Source organism: Nothobranchius furzeri, chromosome 1, assembly GCF_043380555.1.
Source record: "Nothobranchius furzeri strain GRZ-AD chromosome 1, NfurGRZ-RIMD1, whole genome shotgun sequence".
NCBI classification, from domain to species: Eukaryota; Metazoa; Chordata; class Actinopteri; order Cyprinodontiformes; family Nothobranchiidae; genus Nothobranchius; species Nothobranchius furzeri.
Window position 1 is genome coordinate 46,842,664 of NC_091741.1, and position 12,647 is coordinate 46,855,310.

Sequence of the window (12,647 nt, forward strand, 5' to 3'; positions counted from 1 at the left end):
AAGGGTATAGAAGAAGAAAAACTAATGACATGGCCTCCTTGTTCACCTGATCTGAACCCCATTGAGAACCTGTGGTCCATCATCAAATGTGAGATTTACGAGGGGAAACCGTACACCTCTCTGAACAGTGTCTGGGAGGCTGTGGTTGCTGCTGCACGCAATGTTGATGGTGAACAGATCAAAACACTGACAGAATCCATGGATGGCAGGCTTTTGAGTGTCCTTGCAAAGAAAGGTGGCTATATTGGTTGCTGATTTGTTTTTGTATTGTTTTTGAATGTCGGAAATGTATATTTGGGAATGTGGAGATGTTATATTGGTTTCACTGGTAAAAATAAATAATTGAAATGGGTATATATTTGTTTTTTGTTAAGTTACCTGATAATTATGCACAGTAATAGTCACCTGCACACAGCGATATCCCCCTAAAATAGCTAAAACTAAAAACTACTTCCAAAAACATTCAGCTTTGATATTAATGACTTTTTGGGTTCATTGAGAACATGATTGTTGTTCAATAATAAAATTATTCCTCAAAAATAAATCTTGCCTAATAATTCTGCACTCCCTGTATATTTTCTGCAGTTTTAACCATATTTCATCACATAGGTGATTTATTTTTGTGTTTGTTTGAACGATCTATCAGTTAAAATGGAATTCCTGTTCACAGTAAAACTTAAATTATATCACATTCTGTTAGTTCCTTATTGACTGGTGAGTATGTAACAATGTCTCTTGCACTTTTCCCCTCACCACTTTTTTCTAACTTTGTCTGCACGGAAGGCCACTCATCCATTTCTCACACATTGATGACAGTACTCCACCCATGTCCAGGTTTAGACGCCCACATACCAGGCCACTCCTAGGGTTAGATGTGAGGTTAGAGTCTAATTGGCTGAGCCTTTGGCTAGCAATCTGCACCTGGCACTCAACCAGTCTGTAATTGGTACTTCACACTTTGAGCCTCAGTGGTGGGGTACCTCTGCGCTCTGATTGATGGAAAGATACTGCTGTTAAGACAGCTTGTTTCTATCAAGAGATGGTCAGTTTAATCTCTCTACTTCACTTGGTGGTATGTTTGTGTTTATACGAGGGCTGGGCAATAAATAAAAAATGTATTGTTATCGAAATTTCTGACTCTTATTGAGATACATTTTTCCGTGTCAGTAAATTTGATAATAGAAAAATGAAAAGATGTCTCCATTTAGGAAGCTGTACCACCTTGAGTCATGTAAAAATGAGACAACTTACTAGCCCCATCTAGTGGACAACTTTTGATTCTGCGCATATCTGTAGTTATCGTCCATTTATCGTTATTGAGTTGAAATCCACAATATATCGTGATATTGATTTTAGGCCATATCGGCCAGCCCTAGTCTATACCGATGTTCATCCTGATTAGTTCTAAAGCTTTTAGAAAACGTAGTTCTTACCTGTAGAAGTACAAACATAGATTTTGTCTGTGTTGTCTAAACATGCGGCACCTCAGCTAGCAACACTCAAATTAATATACATAAAAAATAGAGATCTGCATTTTAACGTGGGGCAACCTTGGGTTTTTATATTTTTGTTTATTTTGGCATATCTGTGTTTTTATTGATCTGATAATGTACAAGATTTTGGAGAACAAATATTCAGGGTTCACTTTAAAGTGAGCGACTGTCTCAGACCACATGATTTTTTTTTTAGCTTGTCTCTTTCATTTTCTTGGTCTCAGTTGCATTTTTTCACTTTGCTCTTATAGGAGGATGGTATTAATGAGGTTTCATGAAAGTGAACAGTCTTCTCAGGTGCTTGAGAAAGTAAAAAGAACATGAGAACATAAGTAAAACCTAATATGGGACCACTGAGATGTTAGTTAACAGGGAAAGAACAAAAAGTTGAATAACATCAAAGCAGTGACAGAGTAGATGGAGTCATATCATCTTTTCAAATTTAGTAAAAAAAAAGTGGAATCATTCAAATAGAAATTCTCAATTGTCTTTATTAAATAAAACACACATCCACGAGTAAAAATTTGCTATTTATTTTGTAATTAAAAAGGAAAATGTAGAGATTATAAGATGATAGGAAATTTACCCAAACAACCATCTTTTCCATCCAAAAGATGGAACACATGATGAATTCAATTGTAGATACATTTTGTGTTTCTACTAAAGCTTGTGCGATTTTCTTTGAGCGTTTTAGCGCTGAATGCTATGAGTGAATAAGTTGCACAGTGTACGCCCGGCTTTAGCTGCATCCAAAAACTAGAACAGGTGTGAACAAAATGGGAAGGTTGTAAAAGAGAAATGAACAGAAGGATGAAGGAAAGCATCAAACTTTAGAGTTGTGTTTCATCTGGTCAGTTGTAGGTAGGCTTGGTAATGATGTAAGTTAATCATTTTAGTCATTCTTCAGAATAATGATCCGTCTTTCTGCAGACCAAAGATCATTCAATCTTCCAACGAAAGAAAAAAAGATCACGACTGCAAACAGTCCTAATCCCAGTCAATTGGAAAATGTATGGTGGTGGATGAAAACATAGCCAAGGACATTTTCAAATTTAATTCAGAATGCAATTTGGTTTACCCACGCATGCTTATTTGATACTGTTGTAGCACTGAGGTTAGACTAAAACACAACAGTGTAAAAGGGAGGTCTGCATGCATCCTTGCTTTTCTCAGACTTGTTTCTGAAGATGTTTCTCTATTGAACCTTTATGCACTACTAAAGAGGGATGTTTAAAGTTTATAAAATAAAGATATCATTCTGAATATGAGTTTCAGGCTGGCCTTTGTATGACCTCCTGTTCACCCTCTTCTTCACTTCTTTTCATGCTGGTGTTTCTACCTATTATGTCCTCTGTTCCTGTGATTACATTTTTATTTTGTATTTTTATCCACAGTTTTTACTCTTAATGTTCCCCTTTTCTCCCATTTTATGGTCTTTTTAATAATAGATTTTTATTGTTCTTGTGAAGTGCCAGGATTTTTTTCTTGAGAAGCGTTGTATAAAAACTTGTTTCTTCTTCTTTTTCTGAATATGAAGGCCATTCTTTCTGCTAACATGTTGGTGCTTCTATGTGAAGGCCCACTTGCTGCTGGGGAGAATGTGTTATTACCCAGTACATGCAGTATATTCATGCAAACCTTAAGCTATATACATACTACCCTGCTCCCAAACATTGACTCTAATTCAGGTGAGAATTCACAGGCTGCAGGCACATGTGCACACAAACTATTCACATGCCACCTGGGCTGTCCATGAGATCCAATGTCAGCAGCACATCCAGTGGCTGTTTTATTTTTTCCCCCTCCCTGCATGGTTTTCCTCTCACCTTCTTTTGCCATAGGTTGTTCACCCCCATGTCTCTCTCCCACCAGCTCTCCTTCTCATTAACTTGGCACCTCAGGAACATCTGCTGTCCAGAGCGGATGTCTGGTACCAGGTCATTTAATGTGTCCTCTGACATCAGGAAAAAGATTGTCCTGTCATTGGTTTATCCTTTTGGATGACGAGCTTCACATTTCTAACTTTTATTCTCTTTACTCTCACTGTCTACTGATCTGGTCAGGAATTCAAAATGAGCAGATAGATTGTACGTTTAGAAGTAACATTCATTCTACTGTGATAGATTTTTTTTTCATTCCAAGCCCTGAATATTTACAGTTTTCATTACTTCATGTAACCATTATGTTTACTCTGTGGGCTCTTATACACAAAGGTAGTAGGAAGTACATGTTTTGTGTTTACTTCATTTTGGGATTTGTTCAGATGTCTTATGTATCCTGTAGTAACTTACTCTATAGAATTAAAGGGACAATTTGCAACTTTTTCATAATCATTTTATTGAGCCAGTATGTGCTAAAATGACCATTTACATGGTTAATGAAAGGCCGCCCAGCCCCTATTGCCCCTTTGGCCAGAATATCACACTTGCAATTAGGGCTGCAGCTATCGAATATTTTTGTAATCGAGTACTCTATCGAATCTTTTTTTGATTAATCGAGTACTCTAATAAATTACCCTTTTGTGTTTGTAAACCATTATATCAAATAGCATGTTATAATTATGAAAGACCTCTTAAAATGAGTAAGCAATTGCCAGTTATTCAAGTTTTATTCAAAATTAGTTTGCAAAACTTCAGCACTTCAACTTTACTTCACAGTAAACAAATGGCTGTGCAAAAAATAAGTATACAACCTGAGCCGATTTTCCCCTTGTGCGAGAATCTGCTAGCCTGCAAGCCAGACAAAAACTAGGAGGATAACTGTTGAAGTAGCACTGCGAGCGGCTGCGGCCCAAACAGAACCAGAACCGCTCATGGCGCATGCGCAAACAGCTCGCCGGCTGTTTCCCTATTAACACACGTCCGTTTTAATTTCTACACTTTTTTCTCACACAATAACAAGGATTGTCGAGAAAGCATGTTTGCTGTGGTTTTGTCAAATTATACTGATCACAAAACATTTATTTACTTTCTTTCGTTTTCCTCCATCACTCTCATAATACCCGTGTCCTCCTGCAGCGATCCCGAGGGACAACAAATATCAGTAACAACACAATAAAAAGTCCGACATATTGTGTAAAAACTGCTATTTTTTAGCACATTTTAAGTTCGACGTGTTGCTACCAGATGTACGGTGTGAGCTGAAACTGAGTGCTACAAACGAAAAAGTCGCAGAGTCCGCAGAATATATAGAAATACAGGCTAAAATGCATTATCTTGTAGAGGCTCCGAGTCCGCTTGCAGAAGTGACATTTACATGTGCTGCAGCATGGAGGATGTGGTGTTGTGGTGGGCTTAATCCATTTTACAGTATTTATACTGGACTACGTTTTCCACCTTACGCAGTGAAAAATGGTCACACAACTTTGACATTTTCTGTCTTTTTCGCACTCCACTGGGGTTCAAGTTGTCCGCCATGGCTTAAGAGAAAGTTAAGTTACATTTGCTACTCGCGTGTGCATTCAGTCCAGTGGGCATGTGCGTCACTTATTTCAGTCCGGGTGAAACATGACCCCGGGCGATTGCAAAGCCATGAATTAATTAAATATGAATTAAACGAATCCTCGAGGCAGAGAATTTGACTCGAGGCTTTTTTGTACTCGAATTATTCGAGGTACTCGAGGAATCGTTTCAGCCCTACTTGCAATAGTTGCCGGTCCGGTCTTTTTGGGCCTTAGAAAAAATTTAACTGACCTACCTGGCGCTGCTGTCTGGCTTCAGCCCGTTTCCTGCATGTTTTAGATCATGAACACGGCTGATTTAGTGAGAAAAAATTCCTGTAGACACTTAGGATGGCTGGGGAGAAATTCCAGCTGCGTTAAAAAGACAGCGAGGAAACAAGGGGGTGGTAAAAGCAAGCAAAACTGCTTAGTATCCCTGAAAACATTTCACGTTGAATCTTCCTCTGGCTGGTTGGTGAGTAGGATGGAATCACTCAAATTTGCTTTCAGCTTGGAGAATTAATTCCCTTGTTTATTAATGTAACACCATCAGATACTTTTCAGTGTGAGAAGCGCTTCTACCACACACGTTTTACTTTAATTTACATGACAGTAAATATGGATATAAACATTTTAAAGCTTGCTTTTGAATTTTTGAATTTTGTTGAGAACTTAAAAACAAGTTCCGGTGACCCAGCCTTATTCCAGTACAGCTGTGTTTATGGAAACAAGAGGTGCTGTAGTAGTTTAATAGTTTAAAAGTGAAGGGTTTGTTAGAGGATTCCTTCTTTGATTAATTATTGCTAGCTCCCAAAGTTGACACATTTCTTGGCCGTCTTTGGCTCAGAGATGGTATTCATTTTTCTTCCTGTACATCTGGAGCTTCTTCTCCTTTCATTCAACTTTGGCCTTTTTGTCCAAATGTTCTATAATTACTGAAGCATGTCCCCTGTTCCCATATTGCCTTAAACTTCTTCCATTCTATCCCCCAATGTCTTGGTAATGAACCCAAAGCGCATCATCACTCCTTGTCTTCAGCTGTGTGTTAGACATGACAGATGACTCGGGATCTCCAGAGGTTTGCTCTCCGGGGTGCTGAATAAAGGCAACTCCAACCTCAGAATGATCAATCAATCAGTTTACACCACAGGCACCTGATCAGCCAATTAATCAATCTCTGAGGTAGCAGATGCTATTTCTGTCCCTCCGTGGAGGATCTTGCATTCAAATAGTAGCAGCAGTGATGTCTCCAACAAAAGCTAAAGGGCTTGAGGTGTCTGAAAGTAGAAAAGAGAGCCATTTTTCATTTGTCCATGAGGATTTAATCTTTTACTGACTCATCACTTTAATTTGTTTTCACACCTTACTTAGATTTTTACTCAGTTTTTTTTCTCATACTTAACATGGGCACTGCTGAAATGTCACCAGATTTTTAACATTTTGCAAAGAAATGTAAATGACTGATTGAGTTGTCGCCTCTGCCTATACCTTTTTAAAGCCAGCTGCGTTAGATGAAAACCTTGAATCAACTGCCATCGTTAAACCACCAACCCTAGAGGCACTTTGTCTTAATTAGTAGTTAAACAGTCAGCGTTTACGATACATGTGCAAATATTGAGACACCCACATGTTCCGCCTACACCTATTGGCCTTTGGGCCTTGTCCTGAGCAGGTCTGCCCTTTGACCCAGATGGTCACTGTGTCATTATTTAGTGTGTTAAAAGGTCCCCAGGGAGGGTTATTGTCTCTGCAACCAGAGGTGCTACTGCATCCACAACCAGGATAGCTTAAATCATTGTATAATTACTGGGTGCATACTTTTTCATGTTTTTCTCAAAGATTAATAACGAATATATTCCATTGGATCCCATCACATTTAAAAAGTATTTCAGACTGAATAGGAACCAGAACTTCTGTATTGATCTGCTTTTCTGCACCACATGAAGCCTAGGATTGAAGATTGCCAAACACATCTTCTCTGTGTGTGAATAAGTGTCTGTCCTTTGATGTTATCAAAGTTAAGCCTATTAACTGTCTGTACCTCAACTGACATGATTACATTGCTTATAATAGATGGCCATGAACTTGAGTGTTTAGCGGTGCTCCATAAATCCCCAACTTACTTATTAAGCACTCCAAGTGGATGGCCTCCAATGGACTTTTACAGCCTCTGCTACCAAGACTTATGTTTTACTAGTGTTACGAATTAAACAATTACTGCCCAGTAAGCTCAGGTGATATCGTTTTACACCATCACTTAGAACTGATCGGCCACCGGTAGCTTTTGAAGATTGTGCTGCTCTGGGTTTTTAGGCTGCTAGAAGACAGAACAGAAATGTGTCTAAATCCATTTTGAGTGTGTGAACTTCATTTTATTACTGTTTAAGCAAAAACAATATGAAACAGTTTGTCATCAAACCTCTGTTATGTTCCAAAGTGTAAAATGTTCCCTGCAGAACTCTCAGAAGGATCCATCCATATTTCATTCTCACATTGAATCATCCCTCCACCCTCGGTTTCATCCTCCCTACCCTATGAACTTTTCTATCCCATGCTCCATCCATCTTGAACCTTCCACATGCCACCTACACCTCCTCTGTGCTAATTAACACCAGAGCACGGTCTCATTGTGCTGCCCCTTGACCTCCTCTCTGCCAGTGGGGTTGTGCAGGATTTGAAGCTCGCAGGCTTCAGTATTAGTTTGTCATAGATGCCTGTCCTGCATGAATGTGATAGATGGGCCCTGGCGAGTGGCTCTGACCCACCGTGCTGCAGAGTCTACTCAGATAGTGTGAGGGAGCATTGATTGTGATGCCACTGGTGACACGGGGTGAATCGGGGCTGAGATGATAGTCGTAGAACGGGGAAACAAAAGAAACCAAGGTTATGGATGAGGTGCGGTTAATTCAATTCAATTCAAAGATACTTTATTAATCCCAGAGGGAAATTAGAGTTTCAATACACACAATTCTGAGATCAGACATACATACATAGGCAAAGACACATGACAAGAATTGGTGACTGTGGTCATTCGCAGCCCGAATCGTGCTACTTTAATAGAGATCAGAGGGTTTATATGAGGATTGAGTCAGGTGGAGTAAAAAAAAGGCACTTCAGAGTTATCCTCCACAGGGAGGGCAGCTTTGCTATGCAAAAAACACCTCAGACAGAAATGCAACAGACTTCAGACATTACACAACATAAGTGTCCACTAGGTGGGGAGGTAGGGTTGTGGACTCTCCTCACATCAGTGCATGCAGCCGCGATAAGCAGCACTCGTCACCTCCGTTTGGACAGGTGAGGGAGGTCGTTGGGTTTAGAGAGCTCAGTGACTCCTGGAACGATTCAACGGCCTTCACCGGTCGCAGTCCCACCTAGGCTGGGATAGGGAGACAGAGTTGCCATGGCGACGGCAACATTCCACATTTCTTCTGAGGGGGAGTAGTAATCACTTCAGCCTCACAGGCTCAAGGGCACCAGATTCAGATAAGAACTTTTTTTGGGGCCAGACAGAAATAATTTCCTTTCTGTCTTAAAGTTCCGTTGGTCCTCAACCCCTCTAAATCCAATAATGGCGTAATTAATCTATCCCAATCCGTGCTGACCCGTCAACTTTCTCCTTGATCGAATCCACCTTCTGTGCCAGAGTCTGAATCTCAGCCAAAGTTCCAAGCTTACGACTCATCTCGACAATTATATGAATTTGTGCATTCACAGCGTGGTGTAATCCATCCCTGAGCTCCGGGATTTAGCCAGTATTCCTCGAAAGCTCATTAATTTTCCGGTAAGCCAGGTAACCACTCAGGCCGAAAAGCAGCTGACACCAACACCACGAATATCCAGACGTCTTCAGAATCCTCTACAGACATTTGAGAGAGGCAGATCAGGTTCCACTGTATCCAGGAGTCCATGATATGCCCAGCTGGCTCTGTCCCAGAGGGGCAACCGGGAGCCCCTTCTCCCGTTCTCATCACTGAAAAATTTTTGTCAATTGCGTTGAGAGACCAACTGACCAGATCCATTTTAATAATTTCCAGTTTCCAGAAAAAATGCAGAAGTGCCGTACACCCAAAGACAAAGAGCCTTGGGATAAGATAGGGAAGAGAGGAGGAAAAAAGCGTCTGTACTCTCCAAGAGCCAGAAGAAGAACGTGATGAGATTTGATTTGTGCTCTATTGATCATGACAACTCGAGATTGTTTTCACCTATCATGATTTATAAGTATCTAGCAGGCACACGGAAAGAGAGGAGAATCTTATTTTATTACATTAGAGGAATTTCATCACTGAGGTGTGAAATGAAAAACTATATGTAAGGAAATTCTGTCAGTTCTTTCTGAAATTACAATTTTTTTTCACTGTTGGCGACTGATGAAAAAGAAAACTTTCAAATATTATGCCTCGCTTTAGTTGTGCAGTTTACTGCTTGTCCAAACAGCAGGAACTGCGCTAATAGAATGTACAAGTGTATTTAGAATAAGTCTTTATTCTAGCAGAGCCCAGTGTGTAGCCCAAGGAAAGACTGTAATACTGCCGACATACAGGAGTTATTTTTATTTCAGTCTCTTAAAATGGTTTAAAGTAAAAAAAAAAAAAGAGCAAGTGTCAGAACATTTGAAAGAAAAAAATCAGGTGTGAAAGAAAATAGTCTATATGGGAGCAATTCAGTGAGAGAACAGCCAGTGGGTGAGAGTTAAGGGGAGGAGGGCTGACGCAGCTAAATCCACCTGTTCTCATCCCTCTTCCATCCTCCTCTCCTCAGCTCCTCCCTGCTCCTCCTCCTGCGCCTCGTTCTCAGTCCCTTCACCCAGCTCAAACTGCGGCAGTCAGCTAATTAAAAAACATAGTTGTCCTTAATTATTCAGCGGCTGGCTAATTGATATTCACAGAGGCGATCACCAAGCCTAAGTGGTTCGTTTAATCTGACCACTGTGGTCTCACTCCCCAATGTGTGTCACCCTCAGCCAGTAAGCTACTGTATTAGGAAGGGACGGGCAGAAATGGATTGAGTCTAAGTTTCCTGGTAATGTGACCGCTTGGTCTGCAGATGAATTTTGCTGCTGTGAGGAGAAAATGTATTTCACAAAAAACAGACTTAACCCATGCTTCATGTCCCACCAAAGAGCCAGTTTCCCCTTTGTGACACCTCTATTGATAAGTCACTTTTTATTGTCTCTGCTCTTTGTCTCTCTGTTCCCTCAAGTTCACTTCCATTTTCTTGTCTGATTCTTCCTTTCTTTTCCTCTTCCACCCTCAGCCCATACCCGAGCTCTCCTCCTTCAACAACGACCGCCTCCTTATTAGGGGAACAAAAGGTGGATGGACAGTGCTGAAGTCTGTCCTATTGTTTGGCCCTTAGTTTGATTAGATTATCTTTAAAGTCTGCTGAATGGGATTAATCAGTGCAAAGTAATCCTGACATAATATGTGTGCGCATCTGTGGTTGTGGGCCAACCTGCTCAAATGGAAATTGAGCACACGCACTGGTGCATGTGCATGTAGACATGCAGAGACCCACACAACAGTGAATAAAAGAAGAAAATCCCTTGGTACACATTTCTGTCACAACCTCTCCTCTTTTAATGACCCCTTTAGTGGTGCCATCAGCACACATTTATCTCCCCACCCTCTCTCTGTGGGTACAGCTGCTCAGGCTGCTGCGTGTGCATGTGATGATTTGTGTGTTACAGATCAGTGTCTGAGCTATTGTCTGCCTCACTGTGCTTGTGTGCATGTTTTTGTCTTTCCCTGCAACGCCAAAGTCTTTAGTCACCATCTAGCAGCGTAACATTGAGTTTGGACACCTTGTGACAATATAGCAACCCCCTGCCAATGCCCCCCTCTTCCCATCATCCCTTGTCTCTTCAGACTAAATTGAGCTGTTGGTGGGAGACAGTTTTCTGGCACCACGACAACGTAATCCAGTCTCTTGAAAACTTTTCCATCCTAGAGGCCGTGATTGCAGGCTCAGAATCAATAACAGGTCTCATCTGTAGTAACTGCACATTTTTAAAGGCATCCTTCAGGGCACGTTTACCGAGCACCGTCATTTGGGTATAAATTTTACCTGATTCTATCATGCAGTGCAGCTGCGCCAAGCCATTGTACAACATTAGATGAACAAAAGCACCTCTTAAAAGGATTCATAGTGACGAAAAGTGCTTGACCACAGCAGTCGTTGGTTATGTGAGGTTGAGCTGAGGACACCAGAGACGGTAGCACCTCGGTCCTGGTGGGTTTTTGCTCGTAGCGTCAGGAGTGTGATAAAGTATCGCCCTGGAGTTTGTTTTATTTGCTGCGTCTGACACCATAAAGAAGGTGTTTGACTTTGTGAGGGCTCCTGTGTTATGGGCAAGCTTGGAGCATCCCCTTGACTTTGAAACTTCCTCCACTCGGCTCATGTGAGGACCGCTCCTCTCTGAGACCCCTCATCTCCTCTCATCACAATGCATGGAGCATGCCGTCTCCCCTGCAGTGTGTTGAGTAGCTAAAGCACAGATGTTATCAGTGGAGAGAGGATTTGATGAGGTAATGGGCATTTTTTCATCCATTGTTGTATTTTGCTCGTTGTTTCAGTGTACTGCCGTAACGTACAGTTGTGCATTTAATATTTTTTGGCATTTGAGAACAAGAAAGTAAACTGAGAAGGAGCTATAAGTATAAAACCAGCCTCTCATGGGCTGGTCTCTGATTACGTAAACAATAACTAATTTCATTGTCTGTTACGCTCTTATTTTCTTTTTATTGCTTTCTTGATTCAGGAGTTTGAACTGAAGGTGAGTCTAGTTTCTCACTAGACTTCTTCCCATCGTCTTTGCTCAACAAACGGTTTCTTTTTCTTTAAAGTATCTTTGATTTCAGACATTTGTCTTTTGGCCAGCTTGTTTATTTCAGCATCCACATTTTGTAAACATGCGTTTACAGCTTGTTTCCTCCTAATGCTTCTATAGAGGTGTCGATGAGGAGTTTTCTACTTGCTGTTGTGTTACCAGAGAAGTAAAATGCTGCTGCCTGGATAATCATTGCAGTATAGCATAAATTATAGCTTTTGCTCCCATCTTTGTTTATTTGAACATGATTTCATTTCTTAAATATTTTATTATTGTTGATTGTAGAGCATGTAACCTGTTAGTGTTTTGGTTAGCCATTGGTCCGCGTTCACAACATGATGGTGTGATTTATTGGGTCTTATCCAGCCTGTGTGTCACATAGAAGTCCGCCATACATTTAGTGAAGGTCACGGTAGAGGGGAGGACAGTGAAGACAGGTAGTCTGGGTAAATATATGTGGCAGAACACAACGCTTGTTTGAAACAACAAATGATCTTATCTCTGTGGGCTGATCGTTTGGCTGAGAAACAAACAAAAGAGGACATCAAGAACCTGCCATGGGCTGATCAGGCCTCTTGTTTTTGGCGTCCACACATAAACTAACATCGTCTAAAGAGCTTTGTACACATTTCTGGTTCAGTACTTTGTACAGTAAATGAACTTTAGTTATCTTCATACCAATACGTTTTATTCTTGTCTTGAGTAAGTATTCTTTTATGAGTTTGTCACTGATCCCTTTGCTAAACACAACTTTTTGTTCTCTTTTGTGTGTATTTGTGTGTTCAGGCCAAGCAGCTGGATGCAAAGGAAGCAGATCTGAAAAAGCAGGATGCTTTCTACCGGGAACAAGTTGCCCGACTGGAAGAAAGAGTAAGAAACTAACTTA

At 40.7% G+C, this 12,647-nt stretch overlaps 1 protein-coding gene across 2 annotated transcripts in view; it reads left to right on the forward strand.

The window, feature by feature from the left end:
• Positions 1 to 12,647, forward strand: part of chchd3a (coiled-coil-helix-coiled-coil-helix domain containing 3a) — a 76,783-nt gene that overhangs the window by 27,694 nt on the left and 36,442 nt on the right. For both annotated transcript variants that reach the window (XM_015959210.3, XM_054739725.2), the window contains exon 6: positions 12,548 to 12,631. In XM_015959210.3, the coding sequence (XP_015814696.1) occupies positions 12,548 to 12,631 (84 nt within the window). The remainder of the gene's footprint in view (positions 1 to 12,547; positions 12,632 to 12,647) is intronic.